At 35.2% G+C, this 23299-nt stretch overlaps 1 protein-coding gene across 4 annotated transcripts in view; it reads right to left on the bottom strand.

Moving 5' to 3' along the window:
* HBP1 (HMG-box transcription factor 1) overlaps positions 1-23299 on the bottom strand; it is a 30747-nt gene that overhangs the window by 4842 nt on the left and 2606 nt on the right. The window contains exons 1-9 of one of the 4 annotated variants that reach the window (XM_054564255.1): positions 22349-23296; positions 17291-17474; positions 15008-15236; positions 11860-11998; positions 11399-11510; positions 11168-11280; positions 7644-7800; positions 6813-6957; positions 212-529 (exon numbers count right to left, since the gene is read on the bottom strand). In XM_054564255.1, coding sequence (XP_054420230.1) covers positions 212-529; positions 6813-6957; positions 7644-7800; positions 11168-11280; positions 11399-11510; positions 11860-11998; positions 15008-15236; positions 17291-17459 — 1382 coding nt within the window. In that variant the 5' untranslated portion in view covers positions 17460-17474; positions 22349-23296. The other 3 variants (XM_054564253.1, XM_054564254.1, XM_054564252.1) reach the window with 3 other exon arrangements.

The following is a 23299-nucleotide window of genomic DNA, read 5'->3' as shown; positions in this document are numbered from 1 at the left end:
AATACTATTTTAGAAGGCAGTTCCCTACCATTTAGTTAACCTAACTATCTGTCTACACATTATACAATAATTGTAACCCCAAAAATTCCACCTAAACGTCAACCTAAGAAAAAGAAGAAACTTCAATAATGAAGAGTAATTTTAACTGTCCCAGTTCCTGTGAATGACCCTGAAGTGTTTCTCAATTATTTAGAATCATTACTATTTTTACCTGTTATCTTTCCCTGGATACATCTGAGTATATTCAACTCTGTATTTTTTGGCAAAAAGCATGAAGGCATTCATTGGTCTTTTGCACTTGTTAGGAGAAGTGGCACTCACAGTCCCTGAGCTGTGGTTTTTGACAGCTTTAGCATACAAAGAGCTGGAAGAGAGCTGTGACGATCCGGGTGAGCCACAGTTTTTACTGAATCCAGATCTTGTAAAGTCTTGACCTCCAGGTCCTCCACACGACAGAGATGCACGACGCTGACGAGCCATACTACTCAGCACGTAGACTGCAGAAGAATCCATAGGTGTGAAGTCATAGCTAAAAAAATAAAAATTTGTAACATGGTTTTAATTGAAGTATCCAATTTGTAAAAACAGGATTAAAAAAAAAAAAACTTTAACATCTACCTGGAAATTTCAATGCCTTTTCAATATTTTCCCCTATAAAATGTTACTAACAACTTCACCATTGATAGTTACTTATGAGATCAAAGCTTATGTATGTGCTAAGTTTATTTTTGTTTAAATCTGGGAATACAAAAGTTAAAAAAAAAACACAAAACCTCAGGCCCCGCCCCAAAGGAGTATTAATCACAGCCGGTCTCTCCTCCAGATACCGCACTCCCTTTATTACCTTAGATTCACTTTTTGACCAATTTTATAATGTGATCTCTTGGCCTATGGAAGCCAAAAACTAGGAAATTACTGTAAAACCGAGCGGTAGGCATATACCAGGCCTGAAGTCTACTATAGATGATAAAATGTTTGGTAAGGACAGTCAAAAGCAGTTAAATGTAGCTAAAAGAACTTTTAAAATGCACAGTAATCTGGGTCGCTTGTTTAGAAACAGTGATATATCAGTCTCCCCAAAAGGCCAATCATGTATTATAACTTAGCCCCGTAACAGAATCATCTCATCTCCTCTCAAGCTTGAAGGGTCTCATTTTCCTCTCTTTTACATGAAGAAAGAGGCCAAGGAAGTATTCCTCGCCCAAGGCCACATGGCTACTACACCCAAACCCAGACCTGTCTGTCCACCTCCAAAGCCCCAGGTGTCCTCATCAATACCATGGCGCTCCTCACTGGCTAATAACCTCAGGTGAAAAAAAATGATATTAATTGAAAATATTACTGAAAATCAGAGCAAATGTAGACCACAGCCTACATTTACTAAAGGTACACCTGTGAAAAGAATTCTCTTTTGTTCCAACTGTTAACTCTGCTTATACTGTTTATTACCAGAAAACAGTTTATACATTTCTTATTCTAAACTCAGCTCCTCCTCTCCCTGAAACACAAATTCTGATAATACATCAAAACAGGTTGTTATTTCTCCTGAAAAAAAGAAAAAAACAACCACCAAAAAAAAAAAAAAAGGAAAGAAAAGAAAACAGGTTGTTATTAGCTGAAGGAGTAGTATCTGCGTAAAGGCAAAGCATGAGATGATCAATTATTATAAAGGCAGATGAGAGAGCTAAATGAATGAGGTCCTTGTTAATAACTGCATAGTAAAAATGACTTATACCAAAAATCAACCACACAATGTCTGTTTTTCTGTTTTTAAGGCCATCACGTGAAATAAGTGTACTTAATGTATGACTTCAAAATCATCTAATGAATGCACACAGCATCAGTATTGCGTCAGAGAAACAACTTTTGCTATCTTAAGCAAATCCAAATTTAATTTCAAAAAACAGCAAACAAATATTATAAATGAATCTGGCATAATCACTACTGAAAACAAATATTTAATTACAATTTGAAATACCAAGAGACTTCCAATTAGGGTAAGAATACACAGATGGACCTTGAGGACATTATGCTAAGTGGGATGAGTCAGAAAGACAAGTACTATATGATCTCACGAATATGTGGAATTTGAAAAAGAAACATAAAACTGGAAATGATGGTCAGCGGGGAATAGGGGGTTAAGGAGATCGGACAGATGTTGTTTAAGGGTGCAAATTTACAAGGAGTAATATATAAGCCCTAGGGACTTAATGCACAACATAGTGAACACAGATAACAATACTGTATTGTAATCATCAACTTGCTGTAAGAGTAGAACTTAATTATTCCAATCACTGAAAAGAAATGATTACGTGGCACGATAGAGGTATTAATTATTGCTACAATGTCAATCTTATTAAAATATGTAAATATATGAAAGCAACATACTGTACACCTTAAATTTACACAAATGTTATATGACAGATACATTTCAAGATTTTAATATGGTAAACTAGTTAACCACTGATATTTAAAAATGCCACCATCTAGTGGCACAAATAACCATCATTTCTAGTATGGATACAATTTAAAGAAGTTTGAGATATTCAATCACAGAATTCAGGATTTATTTCTTTACTCTCTACAGTTCCTGAAATGTGACTTTTTTCACATCTCTACTTTTTGTACATGCTATTTGTTAAGCTTAGAACATCCTTTCTGACCTTCACTTTCTAATCATTACTCGGGGGGGGGGCGGAAAACAAAACAAACCTCCACAACAGTGTAATGTCTATTAACTATGTCATACATATTAATTCATTTAATTATCCCTTCAATATTATCCTCATTTTACACATTTTTATTAAGAACCATAGCAAGATAATTAACTTACCCCCGCTTCCAAAGAAAATTATTGCAGAGCCAAGACCTGAACCCAGGCAGTCCAGCTCCAGAGCTCACATTCCCACTAGGCTATACTGTCTCAATGAGCACCCGCCACACCACGCACATACCAATCCATTTCTTTCTCCAGACTGGAAGCAGAGAAGCAGGACCATGTCTTAAATGATTTTAAATCCCCAATGCCCGGCACAGTAAGCACTCAAATGTTTGATGAGTGACTGAGGGGGTAAAATAAATAAAATAGTTCTGCAAAGCATAATAATGCAAAATTTTAATTGGGTTCAAATGTCACCTCTGCACTTACTAATAAGATGATCTTGGGCAAGTTAAGCCATCTAGCCTCAGTTTACATATTTCTAAAATAAAGGTAATACATGCTGTGCAATGCTGCATTGTTGAAAGTATAAATGTAAAAAAACGCTTATGGCAAAAGCTGACACATAGTAGGTACTCAACTAGGGTACCTGTTACTGTATACTAAACCTAGAATCTTTTTAAAGTGGCTTGATTCCTAGTTCTGATACTAACTGGCTGTTTTGGCCATGTTCTTTTTACCTCTCTCAACTTTAGTTCTCTATCTCTGTAAAATGAGGATACAATCTACTAACAGTGTAACGAAGATTAAGTAGGCACTCATTATGCTTATCAAATTATATTACTTCAACAGAAATGTCACAAAGAAACTTCACAAAGTCAGAAGTGACTGTTTTATATACCTGCCTGATGCCTACAAGACTGGCCTCAATTCTCAATGTCTTGAATGGGCTTCTTAAAATCATGCTCTCATTTAGAAACTTCTTTCTACAGGAGAGTTACAACTGTGTTTAAGAGCTCATCAATTTATTGCTGACTTCTGGTCCTTACCAAGCTAGTATCTATTCAAATGTCTTCCCTGTACAGCATTACTCAAGGGCTTTCCCCACGTCTACAGGTGGGACCTGGGAATTGATTCTGGGGTTCCTGGTTTCCTCTCAGACTAAGTGTTTCTTCTTTCTTCTTTCCTTGCCTTCTTTGTACCAGGAAGTATCTCCCTTAAGATCCACCGCCCCCCACTGCAAGTCATAATGCAATCCACAATGAAAATTCAGTAAACTTTATACTGTATTTTGCCATGCATAATGTGCACTTTTTTGCCCAAATTTTTGAGGAAAAAATAAGGATGAGCATTATACATGGGTATAATGACTATGTACCATGGGTATATAGTGGGTGTAACAACCCCATATATAATGCACACAAAAACACGGGTGTGCATTACACGCAGGAGCACATTATATGCAGCCAAATACAGCACTACTCATCTTTTTCATGGTTTCTCCTGAATGTAACTGCCTATTTCCACTCCTTAATGGGAAGGGCAAGGGGTGTTGCTGTCACTCTACTATAAAAATAAGACTAATGCTAAGGACATCCTAAGAGTGACTGCTACTCAGTGGGACCAAGTGATGAGAACTTGCCATCTTGGAAAAACAGGGATTTTGCTTTAAAACAGTTCCTTTTTGCTTTAAAAAATGAAGTTTTGCACTATGCAATACTTGATATATAAATAAATGTATATAAATTATGAAGTATATGAATAAACCCAAAACCAATTAAGAATTTTCTAGCATCACCAAAGTTCCACACTTGCCCCCCCCCAGAGAAAACCAGTTTACCATTCCTTTGTCAATAATTTTACTGCAGAATGCATTATTCATTTATATAAACACAAAATATAAATACTGAAACAGCATTAATTATATTAATGTGCCAACTTATTAACATGTAATATATATTTTGTTTTGCAGAAAGAGTTAACATAGCAGGCTTTACTGCTATCCTTTCAGAGGTTTACTTACAGGGTTGGTCCTTGATTAACTTGGATTTTTGGAAAGGTTCCCATCATTCCCACAACTGAGAAGAGTGGTTCACTGTGCCTAAACTGTGTGCAAACAATATGGTTTACCCTGAACACCTCTGCTTTCCTTCTGGAAGCTTAGAATTTTGGTAGGTGCCAGCCTGAGAGGCTACGTTACCAGCTCCCAATAAAAACCCTGTTGAGTGTCTAACAAGCCTCCCTGGCAGACAACATTGCATATAAGTCACAGCTCACTACTGAGAGAAATAAGCAAGTCCTGTGTAACTCCATTGGGAGAGGACTCCTGAAAGCCTGGCTTCTCCCAAGACCTCCCCCCATGCCTTTCATTTTCCCAATTTTGCTTTGTATCCTTCCCTTCTAAGAAATCAGAGCTGTAGGACTATATGCTGAATCCCGTCAGTTCTAGTGAATCATCTTGAAGACCTCCAGCGTAACTGTATGATGTATACTGTATATAATATATAAATATTATATAAATGTAAGTGTATTTTTAATCTTATTACATATATTTTCAAAGAACACCTGAATCCATAAAAAATGGAACCATACTGTGTATTTCTGAAACTAATTTTTACTTAATATTATTTCTAAAATTGATCCATGTTTTAGAATGTACTGCTAACACCTTCTGGTCAGGGCACCTGCCTAGGCTGGAGGCCAGGCCCCCGCTGGGGGTGTGCAAGAGGCAATGATGTTTTTTTGCACATCGAAGTTTCCCTCTCTTTCTTCTTCCCTTCCCCCTCTCTAAAAGAAAAAAATAAAATCTAAAATTAAAATAATAAGATGTATAGCTAAGGTTCATTGATCTTCCACTGAAAATAAAGAATTCCATTGTACAGTTATACCACTGTTTATGTATTTACAGATAATACTGATATTGTTTCCAAGTTTTGCTATCATGAACAATACAGCTATGAACCTATTTACCTATCATTTACCTATCTCCTAGTGAATGTCTACAAGAGCATATTTCTCTAAGGTACACATATAGAGGAATAAGATTGCTGATATTCACTGTTGTAAAATAGAGCCAAATTATCTCCCAAAATTTTATTTACACTCTCACCAAAACCTAAGAGTTATCACTGATCCAAACACTATGAAAGTCAGAATATCGGACCTTATTTTGTCTTATCTCCCAGTTTTCAAAGAGTGTATATAAGGGATATAATTGAATGGCATTTAGATTCCAATCTTGGAGATGTTACTAAGCATGTGGTCTGCGTTTTTTTAAGTAGTCTTACTTATTCTTTTTGATATACAGATATATATTTATCTTATATTAATCTCAGTGAAATAAATTCTACAAGCCAGCAGGAACTCTTGAGAATTCCCTAACTAATGCCTGTAGATTTGATAATTATCGTAGGAACAAGTGTTAAAATCCCAGAGATCTACAGAGACTTTCTCTTGGTACCTGCTGGGAGTAAGCCAGCAAACTGTCCCAGTTTGTCCAGGACTAAGGGGTTTCCAGAGATTCAAGGCTTACAGTGCCAGAATCAGGAAAGCTCCATACAAACTAAGACAGCTGGTCAACCTCCTTGAGTGTCAGGAGACGTGGGTTCTTTGTCCTACTGTACCACTTAATAGCAAGATGATCTCAGGAAAAATAATTTCTCTCTTTCCAAATGTCAAGTTTTTACTATTTTTACTGTTAAACCACGCAATTAATGCTCTTGGTCAAAATGGGTATTAAAGACACAGTTAACTAAAGAAAAAAATATTGATACAGTTAACTACAAAAGTACTAAGAGGTTTATTGACTGATTAAAAATAACTTGCCAGATACACCAACTTTTATATAACTATCAAGTTGATCTATTAAATTCTTGGTCATCTAACATGTGATATTTTTCCTAATCTAATCTTTGATGTTTTATGAACTCATTTTCCCTATATATATGACTACTCTATGTAAACCACAAGCTGTTATTTTACTTTACCTAATATTTTTCACTTAGTCATGTATATTACCATGTATACGTCTTCTGAATAGTTCTTTTATTCTCAAAGTTTTAAAAGTATATTATACCTCTTAAACATTTGACTTAGCTATCATTAGGGAGATTTAGAGTAAACTTTTAACAGAAAAAAACGAATCGAGTGTTACCTTTTGAATGTATCAAAAACACCTGAATCATCAAAATTAATGGCATCAGGGTGTCCAGGAGGTAGACATACATCACCGATATGAATTTCACAACATGGAATGCCATGCTGTACCACAGTCAAACTGGGATAAAATGACGACCAACCTAAAGTTAAATCAAACAACAGTGGCGTAAAGAATGGGGATGGACAGAAAGTACCCAAATTATTTACTGTAAGACATATCATTTCCAAATCTTAAAAATAAAAAGTTATCACTTAAAAATAAGTACCAAGAGATTTTCTAAAACAAATCGTGTACATTTGCCATAAAGCCAAGTACAAGTATTTGTTTTAAGCAATGTAAAAGCCCTCCAAATTGTAGTTTAATTTAGCATTTTGTTAAAAGATTCTATCAATCAGCAATTGCATCAATCTACAAGATAGTAAGTGATCAATGATGATGTGTGAAATCATGGAATACTCTCTGAGTATTAGTTTAGCATGGTGGTACTGTAAAAAGGCTCTAAAGTGATTCAGGTGTATAGGGTAATTGGTAAACCTAAACCAAAATGCAATTACCAAAATATCCCATTCCCCAAACTATATACCAAGATAACAGCTTATTATAGTATGATACATGAATTTAAAAGTTTTTCATACCACAGGAAATAGAGCTCAGTCTGACTACCAGTAAGAAAGACACTTAAGCATTACATTTCCTAAGGTTTTATTCAGTTTAAAATTTTCCCTTTAAATTTTTTCCTTAATCATCAAAGAATTACGCCACAAGACAGATTATAGATGTAAGATTTCTTTAAAAAGTAACTACACATTCAAATTGAAGCCCTACCTTTATTTTTAACATAGAAAGGGTGGTCCAGCTTACACTCTACAGTTAGTAAACCATCTTCTACTGTACCGGGATCAAAAGTCAACTTCAGTACAGACTCGCCAAATGATACACTTTCTTCATGTGATAACAACTTTAGACCATCAGAACCATAGCCCTGAAAATACATGCATATAGTGAATGAATTGGCAACATTCAATTTAACGCACAGTGAAGTTACTATTATGGGTAAGACTTTGTGGAAAGGGTAAAAATAAACAAGACAGGATCCTTGTCTTTATGTAGCTTTAGACCAGTAGTAAAGAAAGACACATAAAGCAGACTGGAGTAAACATTTTAATTCAAGTATAAACAACACTGATGCAATTTAATAAAAGAAAGATATTAACTCCAAAAGAGAGATACTGGGGAGGCTTTTGACTCCCCTTTGCATTGGGATTTAAAAGAAGAATGAAATTTAGAAAGGTATTAAGAACATGGCTTATATCAGAAATAGTTAACTAACAATTGCTTTTGGGAAGGCTGAGAATTTGCTAAAAGGTGAGTCTGGAGTTGGAACAAGACTCAAGGAGGGGCCGGTTAGTAAGGAAAAGGCCTTAAAAGACAGGCAAAGCGCTTCAACTTTCCTCTGAGAGGGTACTGAGAAGTCAATAAAAGTATTTTTATTAATATGATTGTTCACTTTAAGATGATAAAGACTAGAGAATAAAAGTTACCTTGAATATTCCATTTACTTCAAGATATAATGAGAGAAGCCCTATGACAAGCACAGTGGTGGTAGAACCAGGCTAAATTTAAAATTCAATAAATATATCGAGCATTTAGTTCATGCCAGGTACTAGGTTCTGAAAATGCAAGCATTAACAACATATGATCCCTACCCTTAAATTCACAGAAAAACAAAAGACAGGCATGCCAACATCTAGCTATAATATCCAATTATTATTACACTACTGCATGAACAAAGTGAAGAATGAGAGAGAATGACTGACTGTAAAAATTTTTAAGGAAATAGAATTGATAACTAAGTATGAAGGTAACTTCAGGTTTTGAATCTGGCAATCAAGAAGGATAAAAATACATGTAAAAGAATAGAGTTGAAAAGTAGGCCAAAAAGGTAAATCCAGTTTTGGTTATACTAAATAAGCCAAGATATCTAATACATAGTTAGAAACCTACAGGTAAAGGCTATAGACATCTATTTGTAAATAACTGAATTAATGGCATCTTTTTTATTTCTTTTTTTTTTTAAATTTATTTTTAGAGAGAGGAACTGACGGAGGGAAAGAAACAACAATGTGTGCTTGCCTCTCCTGCGCCCCCTACTGGGGATCTGGCTTGCAACCCGGGCATGTGTCTGACTGGAAATCAAACCAGTGACCCTTTGGTTTGCAGGCTGGCACTCAATCCACTGAGATGTATCAGCCAGGGCTGAATTAACAGAATCTTCTAATTCTTGGAACTACAAAACCTTAAAATTAATCCAATCTCATTTCACAGATCAGGAAGCCAATAACAGCGCTAACAATCTGCCCATGGTAAGTCACGCAGTTACTGGAAGCACTGGAAAGACATCCCAAGGCTTCCTGACTCCCAGTCCAGAGAACTCTCCACAGGCCACAAGGAGGAGGAGGTGCTGATATTAGCAGCAGAGAGGAATTTAGTGAGAGAATGAGGAGCAGAACCTTGTCTACATTCAACATTATGGGCAGACAAGCCACCAGTGAAGAGGACTGAGATATTAAAGAGAATGAGGGCACTGTTGTGCTATACAAATCAAGACAACGTCAAGATCTAACCCACTGTGTCAGATGTCACAGAGATGTTAAACAGAACAAGCAGAAGTCTCTCTAGAAATCAGAGCAAAGTTAATAACCTTTGAGACAATTGTAGTAGAGTGGTACTTGCCAAGGTCAGACTATGGCAAACTTCACTACAATGAAGAGGGGGAAACTGAAGCCAGGTATGTTAAGGGTACTCAAATTGGATCAAAGACCTAAATATAACATCTACAGCTATAAAGACATTTAGGAGAAAACAAAGGTGTGTATCTTCATGACCCTATATTAGGCAATGGTTTTTTATATATGATACCTAAAACACAAGCAACCAAAGCAACAAATAAATTGCATGTCATCAAAATAAAAATCTTTTGTATGTTTAAAGACACTATCAAGAAAGTGAAAACACAACCCACAGAATGGGAGGAAATATTTGCAAATCTCTTATCTAATAAGGTATACTTTCCAAAATATCTAAAGGACACTTACAAATCAACAATGAAAAGACCAACAACCCAATTTGAAAATGGGGAATTGATTTGAATATAGACATTTCTAAAGATGATATACAAATGATCAACAAGCACATGAAAATATGCTCACCATCATTAGTCATTAGAGAAATGCAAATCCAACAAGGAGATGCCATTTCATACACACTAAGATGGCTTTTCAGTGAAAATAGATGATGAGGGTAGATGAGGATGTGCAGATATTAAAACTTTCATGTATTATTGGTATGAAATATAAAATAGAACATTCACCATGGAAAATTCTGGAAGTTCCTCAAAATATTAAACATGGAGTTACTGTATGACCCAGTAATCCCACTCCTAAGTACATAATAAGAGAAATGAAAACGTATGTTCACGCAGAAGTTAGTACAGGAAGGTTCATAGCAGCATTTTTCGTAACAGCCAAAGAGTGAAAACAACCCAAATCTGTTTTAGCTGATGAATAAATAAATCCAGTACATCCATATAGATTATTCAGTCATAACAGGAACACTGTTCTTACATATGTTATGACAAAGATGAGCCCTGAAAGCATTACATGAAGTGAACGAGGCCAGTCACAAAAGGTCACCTATTATATGATTTCATTTACATAAAAGGTTCAGTACAGGCAAACCCATGAGTACTGAAACATTTGCGATTGCTAAAGTCTGGAGAAAAAGGAGGAATAGGGAGTGAGCTCCTCTTATTCTTAAGGAGTTTCTTTTTGAGATAATGAAAATATTTTGTAATTAGATACTTGCGATGGTTACATTCTTATAACATACCAAAAAACATAGAATTGTACATTTTAAGATAGTGAATGCTATGGTGTATGCACTGTAATGCAATAAAATGTAACTTAAAAACTTGTGGGGAGGGACAAAAGAAAATGCCAGTGTTCTTTATGGAGTCATTTAAAAAGTAACAATATAATCAACTCTCAATTATCCAAAGGGGAATTAACCACTTTGTAGATTACCAAAGATAAGGCTTTGGCTCATTTATTTATTCCTTTATTTCTAATACCAGTTTAGTTTTCTCCACCTAAGAAAGCATAATTACAAAGGTAAACCTAAGGCCTCTCTATTGGGCTAAGCAACGAGTATTCACAAAACCACTAGCAAAAATGTAAGATACCATTTATATATGAAAGTAAGCAGAGGATAGTCCTGTACAATACCAATAAACCTTATGTTTCATTTTCAAAGATTTTTCTTTGGGGGGGGGAGACGAATTTTGAATCAACCTTGTGAGTGCCCATTTGGAGATCTTCCTCATTATCACAGCCTTCAGCTCTAGCAAAATCTTCGACATCCTGCCATTCCTTATTGCTTCCCTTATGAAAGCACAGACGTGTGCCTAAATTTAAGGTAAAAAAAGAAAAAATAAATTAGGTATGTGAAAGTGTGCTGCACAAGAGAGCGGTAAACAAAATCAAGATTTTTTTTGTGGTGGTGGTTTTTGGTTTCCTTTTTACCTTTCAAAAAACAGTGCCAAGCAGTTGAAGGCCAGGAATTGCACCACCCCAAATCATCATCATCCGAGAGGGAGGACATGCAGAAAATGCCAGATTCTGACTCACTATTTGCCTGTGAAGAAGAACATTTTAAGCATCTTTTTAAAACAGAGCTTATTATTATCCATCTCTATCTTAAGGTTTCAAGCTCTCTTCTTACCAGGGGATAATCATTCTAAACTAAGAAAAAACACACCTTCAAAACTGAAGTTTTTGTTAAATATATAGCCCCACTTGTAACGAAGTTTCCTAACAGTTAACAGAACTAGCTGAACAGTTATCGAATCCCGATAACTAGGTGAACGAGACATACTATTTCCCATTTGTATGTGCTTCAAAACGTTTTTAGAGAGTGAAAGTTAAAAAATTACAACCTTTGTGCAATCTTTTTAAAAAAAGTTTGATCTCATGAATAAACTCACCCTTTCATGTCTGACTGGTGTTTCCTCCTTCCAATGGGGAGGGAAGGCTGGCTCACTCTTAGAAGAAGAGGACACTGGTGGAGGGCGTGCATAGGAATGTAAACTTTTGCTAGTAGCTATGATGTGTACAGGAGATGATCTAAAAAAAGGGGGCAGTTTTAACCATAAAGCGTAGGTACTTAAAGCAGATCTTTCTTTCTGATTAAAAAAAAAAAAAGTTATATTCAAAATGCCAATGTTACTACATATAAGACACCTATGAAAAACACTAGTAAAGACATCAAGATTTCATTAATTTCTTGTTCCTTAACTTCTAACCCAAGCCCTCCTCATGCATTTGAAAGTATCACTATTTGACATTGTATTTTAAACTCCAAATTACTGTTTCATTTATTCATTTCTTTTTATGTCAACAAGTACGTATAAATGCTCCCTATCCATTTCTTTCCTCTACTTTGAGAAAGTAAGTCTTATATGAGTGAATCTATGCTTAACGCAACCAATATGGAACTCTTATTTACCAACCATAACTGGACACTATTTCCCTAGTGTTCTGATACAAACCTGCTGAAAAGCATCTACACATAAGGGCTAATTATTTTCCCCCAGATCACTTTTTAGAAAGTAACTCCATCCCCAGTTTTCCCCTCAAAAGTCTGTTTCCCAGGCAGAGCTCCCTTTAGTGTACTTGTGCTTCCAAGAACATACTATGATCTCCCACAAACAGATCAGCTATTCACAGGAGGGGTAACAGTAAGAAGCAAGCCCATGAAGGATGACCAATAGTGTGTACTGACATGGGAGTTTGGGAAGCAGCAGAAAGGAAGATTAGGTAGGGCGCAGATCTGTCTGAAAGTCCCAAATCAGTACAATTCTCCGAGATGCCAAATAGGGATTTGGTCTTTAACAGAAGAAAGTTTATGCATGTCTGTATTAACCCTCTTTTTAAAAAGGGGAGCAGGGACATCTTACCCTTCAATTATTCCCTTATTCCCTCAGAAATTTTATTAGCGTCTCAATTTTAATTTTACCCTCATTAACCTTTTTTCATTATATTTTTGCAGAAATTATTTTTAAATAAGGATCTATAAAACTATACTTTGCTTTCATGTTCGTATCACTTCTTAAATAAAAACCCCAACAATTTCCATGCATTTTAACATATTCTCCAAACGATTTTAGATTTCAAAATGTAAATATTGAATGTTTCATCTTTGGCTAATTTCTTCCCTTCATTATACATTGAGAACTTTGAGTATTAGAGAATGGCCAAACAACTAAAAATTCCTCAAGTTCACTCCTGCCCTCCTCATTAATGAAAAGAATGAGTTTTATCAGTTCTATTTAACCATTTCAGAGAAGTAACGATGCAATGTTTCAAAATGTATAATGGACTGCATGTTTTATAAAAACTAACATGCTACACACGTCTAAAACACTAATACCATTGGTCTCTTCATCCCTCTATCTATGCAGGGATAATTTAAATTTTACCTGCCCTCAACCCCTTGGTACTGTACAGTTACAACTTCAGATATCCAAAGCTCAGTAACTAAATAGGTTAACAACACACTACAAGAAGTTGCATGGACAGCCACTGACAGTGATAGAAAGCAGGTAAGACAGCAGAGTGTAGTCTTGTTCCCTAGGAAGAAGGGAAGCACAGAAAATGCTACTGAGAATAAATTTACATCTTCAAGGAGATACTCCTTTACTTACGGTTTTATTTATATTGATTTTATTCTGAAGGGTTTACTCAACTTTCCATGAACTATAATTATTAATCATTATGAGTTTGTGGTGAAAAATGGAAAGTATTATCTGTAAACTAGAAAGGGGGAAAAGAGAAAGCCCAATAGTAAAATCAGGGTTGTATTTTTTTTTTAAATGTAAAATAATTTTTATCTTTTTGACTATTAAGACTATAACAAAAACTGGGACCAAAAAGAATGTAATCAAAAGGTAAGTTTTCTATCCTGTGGAAATTTTCATGGAATTAAACCAAAGTTACCTAAAATGAATTTGCTCTAATCAAGACCAATAACCTGATGAATAAAAGAAAAACAGCAGAATTAATGGGTTATAAGAAAACCAGTTTCCATACCTAAAAAATTTATTTTTTCTAAAGATTTTATTTATTTATTTTAAAGGGGGGGGAGGGAGAAAGAGAGGGCGAGAAACATTAAAGTGTGATTGCCCCTTGCCGCCCCCTACTAGGGACCTGGTCTTCAACCCAGGCATGTGCCCTGACAGGGAATCAAACAGGCGATCCTTTGGTTCAAAGGCTGGCCCCTCAATCCACTGAGCCATACCAGCCAGTGCTAAAAAATTTATTCTTTAGCAAAGAATTATACTAACTCCAGAGCACTTACAAAAATTCAGTTATTTCTACATCGTCTAGTATGAACTATGGTTTATCCACCCCCATGAGTGCAGGCCTGGGCATTTCTCCTCCTTACAAACTCTCATATTTATCTGTGTCTTTTTACAAATATAGTTTTAAGATTTTAGGAATAATTAATGAAATATTATCCACTTAGGTCTCTCCAGGAGTACTGTTTGAAAGCTGCCATAATTTCATAGCACAACTCATTTTCTTAAACCCGAGTCTGGGTGTATGAAACAGTGGTTTTCACCAACGGAAGTCTACTTTTATAAGTTGACAATTTTAAGATTAGCTAATTTTAGTATTAGCAAAGAGCTAAGTAACAAAGTCAGGTACACTGGAAGAAAATAAACCTAGACAAAAGAGAAACTGAACTAAAGGTTTATACAAGTTTTAAAATACAATGTTTATTACAATTACGGTTCTTTGGACAAATACAATTTTTATATAAGTAGAGATAGAGTTACAATAAACTATTTCTTGGTCTGATTTATTTTCTGGTGACTTTTAAAACATTCACAAATATTCTTCACTCTACTGTTTTCATATCACTTTTATATAATTCTCAGTATGAAATTATGTTGAGTGAAATAGCTCTTGGATCATTATGAGAAGCTTAATTGTTATTTATTTAAGTCTCAATTAAACTGGGATTTAAGTAAATCATTCATTAAATGGTTAACAGCACTACTTTCAAAACTAGAAAAAATTAATAGCTATTTGTAATGATAAAAATTTTCAATAAAAATATAGTTTTCTTACCTGTTGTAAAATGAGCACTGCATAAGTGGACTTTGTGGACTGGTGGCGATATTTGCTAATTCTGTTAGCCAATCCACCTCATTTTCACGATAAGTATTTTCTGATATGTCTGAGGTATTTTGGTTCCAAGATGGTCTTGGATATTCTTGATGTGAAACATCTGAACTTAGCTGGTATATGGCAGATTGGGTAGGATCACTTTGAACAGCCTGAAGTTCAGGAAGGTCATCTGCAAATATACACTCAAAATTACGAAAAGGAAATTACTAAAACAGGGCAATACTATAACTACAGTTGGAAAGGAAGTCTTCAAATTTAGCTAAGTAATTTTGTGAGAAGAAAAGTTATAAATTCAAAAAATTTCTACTATGAAACAAGTTTCAATTTTAGGAAGTGACACCTAGTCCATTAAGGGTCAAAAGAGCTTAGCAGAGAAGTGAATCCAACGACTGTAAACGTAGTAATAACTTCACTACCTAAAGCATGTAATTACACAAACTATCCACAAACTGGGAAAACAAAGTCTGTGTTTCCTGGTTTTTCCCTCAGGTTTTTTATACTTCACCGATGAGTAATCCATATACTACTGAGACATTTTCATTTATGAACATATTAATGAGGAAAAAGGCAACTTATGTGCCCATATATGTACTTATTCACATACTTTCATTAACCTGTTATACAAGATCACTGCAATAATGAATATAACTATTTCCAAAGAAGAGATAAAAATCATATTATAAATTTTTTGGTACTATTTATTCAACTTTATATATGCCAAACTATTTCTTTTTACTGAGAAATTCTGAACTCAGTAGTATTTATTTTTTCCTGTAAATGTGTTCCTGACAGGTACATCATGACAGACTTTTACTGCTTAAGACAAAAGACTAGAAGTACTACCACTCATGTACTACTGTAAGGAATTCGAAAAAATTAAATTCTAAAATAACTGAGAAAAAAATAGAGAAAGCATCCTGCAGACCTTAAAACTGTCATAAAACACAAATTTACACACTCTACAGATCCTTGGTTCCTTTCAACGTCTGTCAAGAAACTCTTCTAGTCACTCTAAACGTACTTACACATAACTCCTATTCAGGCAAACATTCCAGAAGAGCCTATTAAAACTTAAATGGCTTGTTTTGAAGTATTGATTCAGGGTATCCATTCCAAAAACCGAGTAAAAGGTATCCGACCCTGCCCCCCCGCCCCCACCTTCATGGAACAACCAAAATGTCATACCAATTGGACATAACTCTACCCTATAATCTTGGTGGAGCCACTTCCCTCATTGCCAACATCCTTTTTTTTTTTTTTTTTTTACCATTTCTTTTTTATTCAATACTATAAAGAGTTCACTTCTGTCTTTCAAGTGTAGGATATTAGGTGTTTTTAAATTTAGGTCATTTTGGATGGTATAAATTTTTAAGCCCCCACCTGCCAGGCCCTAAATTCCTCTTTTCCTCCTGAAACCTAAAATGTGATGGTAGAGGATCAATTACCTGATTAATATCATGTCTTTGCTTGACAGCAACTACTACTCAATGAATTATTAGGGCCCAGCAAACTCTTGGCATTCAAACAGGTGTATGTCCCAAGAGTTCAGGTTCTCTAAATTCCCAGAGCACTGCAGCATATAATCTAATCTCCTCTACTTCATCTTGTAAAATGAGGACAATCCCATCTTCTCAGGGTATTCGTGAGCATCAGGAAAACTACGTATTAAATGGGGACAAAGCCAAGCTGAAAAGCTAGGCAGCAAGCCAAGGTTATTCATTAGCTGTTTTTTCTTCGACATATCAAAGCAATACAATTCAAAATCACACCTCAACAATTCTACACATTTCTACAGGTCACGTATCTTTGGAGTAGCTCAGCAATAGTGATTACCACAAACAGCAGACCCTCAAGTTTCAAGGGTCCACTGTAATTTCACCATCATTATTAACAAACCAGCCTTGAAGAGTGGCCAAGGATAAGTTACTGAGCTCACTGGGATGTTCAAACACCTTTTGAAAAGCCACATTAGCAGTGTTTTGCTAAAGTGTTTAACAGCTCAATCTTTATAAGGCAGGTTAGTATAATTTGTAAATGAATTTCTATGATAACAATAGTTCAAATTTATGTTGGTCTTCAGTAATATTTTATAAGCAGTAACAAGAGGACATTGAAACTAATATACACACACTTCACATACTTTTCAGCAGTTCAAGGTAGGCTAACCATGAAAAATAATCTGGATTTCAGTAAGATTCTTAAAAAGTTTTTAATTTTATTTACCAAGCTCCATGTGTTCATCACAGGAGTTATAGCCAGGTGAGGATGGCAAATTTTCATTACACTGTAGCAACTCCAATGAATCGTTCATTCCTGAAGCTCTCTTGTCCATTACCAGCAGGAGTTTCTGTACTGCATTGGGCATCTGGTTTGTCTTTACTTCCCACACCATGTTATGGTGCTCCGACTTTAAAATAAAAATGTAAGGAAAAAATGTCAAATCATGTGATCTGAAGATTATATGAGTATAAAATCAATCAGCAGCATCACAATGTTGTATCTTTAGTCTATACATCATTATCTGTATCCCCATCAAATCCTTTAAACCAGGATTGACTCCCCAACAGCTTGGCCTATACTCATGCAGTCAGCACTAAATCATACCCAAATCCCAAAGGATCGTATCTTGAATTTATAAAAGTCCTTTCTTCAAAAGAATTAACAGCACAGTTTTTAAAATCAGGTATCTCTTTCAGACCCCAATATTGAGACCAACAAAACCTATTTTTAACTTGTCTTCAAATTTAAAAGAAAATTGACAAACTTCCCTCAAATTCAAAAAGACTAAAAGAATGTTTTTTTCATTTGTTGAAGATTCTATTTTCATTCTATTTACTGTTCATTATTTTGTTTTCATATCTTCTGAAAGTAAATGAGCTTAACACTCTTACAATTATAGTCTATAAAGAACATTTAAGATGAGCTTCTTAAAAGCGTCATATATCACACTTCTCATAAAAATAAAAACGTTCATACGTCTTAATGAAAATTTGGGACCTAGACATAATGAAATGATACCTGTCCTTCTGACCAGGCTATTATTCCTAGACTAATCACAGGAGATAGTTAGCTAACAAACAGAAAATCTACTTTCATTTCAAGGCTACAAAATTATCATAAGGAAGAAAATAATACAGGTGAATACAACAAAATAATTTCTCAGGGAAGTCCACCAACTAAACTTTGTTATGATAGTCAATGTGGTTACACCTTTTACACTCTTGCCTTTGGACATTATCAAATTGGTTATTTAACACAGGTGAGAACAGCAGGAAGACTTCCTGATTTCTCAGGCTCTACTCCAAATCTCATTTTTAAAAAAGTTCTGAGCTAATAGGAAATATACAAAAAAGTCTGAAAGCATCGTTTTTTGCTGTTAAAAGTCACTAGAAGTATCCCACCCAGCTGAGCCAATCAAAAAATGAGATTAAAAACATTTTAAATGCTTATTATTTATACCAGAGCTTTCTAAGTCATGACATAGTAACCAAAAAAAAAAACCCACTGGCAATACTTTCTTTTTTAACAAAGGCTTCTTCATAATCTTTTAAATTACAAAATGTTTTTCTGACTATAAAATACACAATCACTGTGGCAAAAATTTAAAAAGCATTTTTTAAAAAAGTAAAATAATTATTTCTAATTATTCAACCAGATTTGGATACTATTAACATTTTGGTGCACTGTCTTGACATCTTTTTCATGCAGATACCCACCATATTTGTCTTCATGTACCTTTCCCTTTATGTTAACCTCATAAGCATTTTCCTATGTCATTAACAAATATCCATATCCATTTTAAATAAACACACATCATACGGATGTACACAAGTTCACTTATTCCTCCTACTGCTGAACATGTATGCTGTTCTCAGTTTTTTCACTAAGTAACTCTGCATTTACATTTTTTTAAAAAATAGTATTTGCTTAGATCTGATTATTTCTTTAGATTCTTTATAGGTGGATGACAATTAAACATCTTCCAAAGGTTCTTGACACATACAGCCAAACTACATATTGCCTTATATTATTTTCTAATATTCTACTTTGGGTGCTGTCTGCACATCTCAAAAATGACCCATATCCTGGACACTGCTTGCGTGGGTGTCCAACCTTTTGGTGTCCCTGGGCCACACATTAAATACACAAACACTAACAAAAACTGATCAGCCAAAAAAAAAAAAAAAAAGGTTTTAAGTAAATTTATGATTTTGTGCTGAGTTGCATTCATAGCTGTCAGGAGCTGCATGCAGGCCTCTGGGTTGGACACCCCTGCTAGAGCCTTACTCAGTATCTACTGTATGTTGTACTAAGTATGGGGTCGTGAAGGGCACTGGGTTAGGTATAAGGAAACATGGGTTTTGATTCCAGCTTGATCACTTACTAAATAAATGACTTAAATGATTGAGCTTCTCACTCACTCAGTATCTTCATATGTAAAACAGAGTTAATGACTCCTGCCCAACTTTCCTTCTGGAGTAAGGTGAACTGAAACAAAATGAGTAGAAAAAATGTAAAATAACTTCCTGAAAAACTTTGTTTTATTTAGTGTGACACAGGGCCAATATTATACATGTTTTGGGCACTTAATTGTCCTAAATAGAATAGTTAACTGAGATTGAGAATGGTTCACAACAGGAGGCCAGAGAGCTATTCAGCTTCAGCAATTTGCTCTCTGGGAAATAGTAAGTTATCTGACATAGCTCAATAAAAGTCACGTGTCATGCCATTACTTTGAGCAAATAATAGTTTATCTAAAAAATATCTGAGGCATTTACAAGACATAATACCTTTCCAGTTTAGTATAATCTATTATGTATTGATTAATCAGTCTTATTATGTAAAGTGGTTATAGCAAATCTACTGGGGGTATAACAATTTCCTACAAAATTGGTGGCTACAAGAAATATGGTAACACAAATTGATTTAGGTAAAAAACTGGCCAAAATCATGATTCTAAGCCTCTACCCTCACTGTAAAAATCAAGCAAACTTAGCTCTATCAGTGATTCTCCACCCTTGCAATATATGCAATTGCATAGTATTGCCAAAAAAAATGATACCCAGGCTGTGCTTCCAGAGAATTGATTTATTTGGTCTGGGGTACAGCCCCATACAGTGGCTATTTGTTTGCTTTAAAAAGAAACCCCAGGTGTAGTGTGAGAACAAGTGGGCTAAAAATGATTGCCAAATCCCTTTTGACTTAAAAAAAAAAAAAAAAAGCCATTATTTTCTTACTTAGTATACACTATGTTCAAGACACAAGTTTCAATGCTAGCACTCAATGATAAATCATTAATCTCAATGAATCTACTTTAGTAGAAAAATGACCATACTTGTACAGATCAGGGAGTTGCTATGAGTAAGTAAAAATAAAGGGAGGTCTCCAAACAAGAGAAACTCACATGACCAAATGCACAATTAGCAAAGCATTGGCTGAGTGCAGGACATAGAGGCCAGCATTACCAGAAGATAGGATAGTCTTATGTGTACTGTGGTCACAGATGTTAAAGCTAGAAGGGTAGACTAAAATCAGAATCTTCAATCCTAGTGCAGGGAAATTGTGGGGATTTTTGGTTTTTATTTGTGGGGTTTTTCTTTGTTTTGTTTTGTTTTGGTAGACAAAAACAAGGACTCTGAAATTAGGCTACCTGAGTTTATATATCAAATTTGTTATTTACTATGTTCCCTGAACAATTTATTTAAAATCTTTATGCCTTATTATAAAATGTAAATAATTAAAGCATCTACCTCATAGGTTGTTGTAAAAACTCAATGAGCCAACAAATATAAAAAGCTTATAACAGTGCCCAACACAGAGCAAACCTGAGTAGAGTGACTAGTATTAGCTATTATCAGACAATGGGAAACCACTTAAGATTCTGGAACAGAGGTCTGACATTCTCTTCACTTCTATACAAAACCATACTGAAACACTGTATGAGTATGCAAGAACATCTGTAACAAATATTTAAGGGACAGTGTATTAAAAACAGAATGTATTAACATTCCCAATTTCTATCCATGCAAGCCACGTGCCCCGGTTTCCTTTGCAAGAGTTTATATCAGGACAGATTCCTTACTTAGTAATGCTGAGACATGAGAGGAACTAGTCATTCTATAAATTCTTTACATATACATATCTGCTTAAGTCAGTCTCAGCTTTAATCTTAAACTTGGCAGCTTTCTTTTTACCTTTATAATGACTTAGAGGTTGCCCCACAATGTATTCTATCTTCTCAGAGCTATCCTTAAGTGTATGAAAGTGTTGTTCTTGGGGTCCACAGAAGCAGTGCTGCAGTCTGTCTGCCTTCCCCCTCACTCTGTAGAGCTAATTTTCTCATTCTGTCCAGCTTTATGTTTCTCCTATCAACATGTCTTGCACTGTCCATGACTAACCATTTACAATATACTAATTCCTCCGTGCAACTATCATTTCTTCAGCATCTAGCCTTAGTTATCTACCAATATCTCATCACAATATTCCTCAAATAAAAAAAAATTAATTTCAAAATACAGCTACCTACAAATAAAAAAAGGGGACCAAATAAATACTTGCTGAACTTGAGTTTTATGTGTTTGCACATCTTATTGTTGTTGCCTATCAAAAGCTGGTCCTGCAATAATGGAGATTTTGCTACTGTAAACCTCCTCCTGTACAGTACCTGGGAGCCTAGACTTAGTCAACAGACCTGAATTTCACTCTTGTAGACCATCAGCCCCACAGTATCTTTACTTATTCACAGGGCTTGTGCGAGAACTAAATACATGAAAGCAAAATTCAAACCCATATGCAAACAAAGTTTTTGGTTCTCATTTTTTTGTCAAACTATTTGGGGGAAACAAGGCCCCTGATAACACTAAAGGAATTATCAAAAGAGTCCAGACTCAGAAATACTCCACTCCCCCATACATTATACCAATCAGACATTCATTCTGATAAACAAGTTCCTCTTTCAGATATTTCCTGGTAGAGCTAAACCCATTGTTCATTCATACTTTTGTATTCTGCTTTGGTATTATAGGATTCACATGTCATCTATTCACTAGATGACTTATTCTCAAAAGGGAAAAGTAATTCTCCAGCAGCTGTACTTTGAAATGTCATGTTCAGTATTGCAAATTTTTGTTTGGTGGGATTGGGAAGACCCTATTGCTTTTGTTTAGCATACTTTCAGAAGTACAGAGCCACAAAATCTTAGGTAAGAGAGTAAGAAAGGACCACAAATAACTACGTTTCAGTGAATGAAAATGAAGGAAATAGGTTTTAGTAAATGCCTACCTACTCCATGCAGACCATTTCCACATGGTTTGTTTAATCTTATATGGCCTTACAACAGCTCTGTGAACATAGTATTATTATGGATGGGGAAGACAAGATTCTGCCAACTGAATGGGACCATTTTCCTTTTGAAAAGAAATGGCAAAAATTATAAAAGGCATGGACCAACATAATTAGACTACTACTTTCAAGTGCCTATTCTTCCCTAAGTCCTTAGCTTTCCATCCTTACTACAGATTTCACAGAAAGGAGCTCCTATATGCTCTCCCCTAATCCTGAAGACTCTTTTACCAAATTCAAATTGCTTGTGAGCAAAAGGTAAAGAGAAGGTAATCTGCAATGAATTTATATCTCTGACCTGAGAACTGAGGTATTTATAAGTGGATTACATAATTTCAAGCTAAAATGAACCTCCATAATAAACTGTATTAAATGCAACTTTCTACACCAAAAGTAGTTGGGGGCCTTAACGCAGTTCTTCCAGAATATTTTCCATGAAACTCTGAACAAAAGATTTTAAAGAAATGTTTCAACAACTTGTGTGCCATTGTGCTGGGGCCCCCCACACCCCAGAAGTGGGTGGTATTCTTTTAGTAAAATACACTACTGTAGAGTATCACTTAATACCGACATGACTAAAGAATTTAACTCTATGCCTGTTTTCTTTCTAAACTGAACCAGTACCTGTCTTCCTATCATAATTACTGTAGGTATAAAAAATACTGCATCCCACATACTTACCTGATTCCAAAGCACCCTTGTATCTCATCAGTCACTGCTGCCCAGGTCAGACTCCTTGCCCTGACGGACAGTGCCAAATCACATCTGCACAAATCCTTATTAATTCTCAGCTCATCTGACAGTAAATGCTGATATTGATGAAGGTAAAAGAAAACTCGTAATACCCCACTAGAAGCCATGCACAAAGCTGTTTAAAAGAAGACTGACAGT

Source organism: Pteronotus mesoamericanus, unplaced genomic scaffold (assembly GCF_021234165.1).
Source record: "Pteronotus mesoamericanus isolate MK-2021 breed Mesoamerican mustached bat unplaced genomic scaffold, CSHL_Meso_final scaffold_85, whole genome shotgun sequence".
In the NCBI taxonomy this organism is placed as follows: Eukaryota; Metazoa; Chordata; class Mammalia; order Chiroptera; family Mormoopidae; genus Pteronotus; species Pteronotus mesoamericanus.
This window is presented reverse-complemented; position numbering and strand designations above follow the sequence as displayed.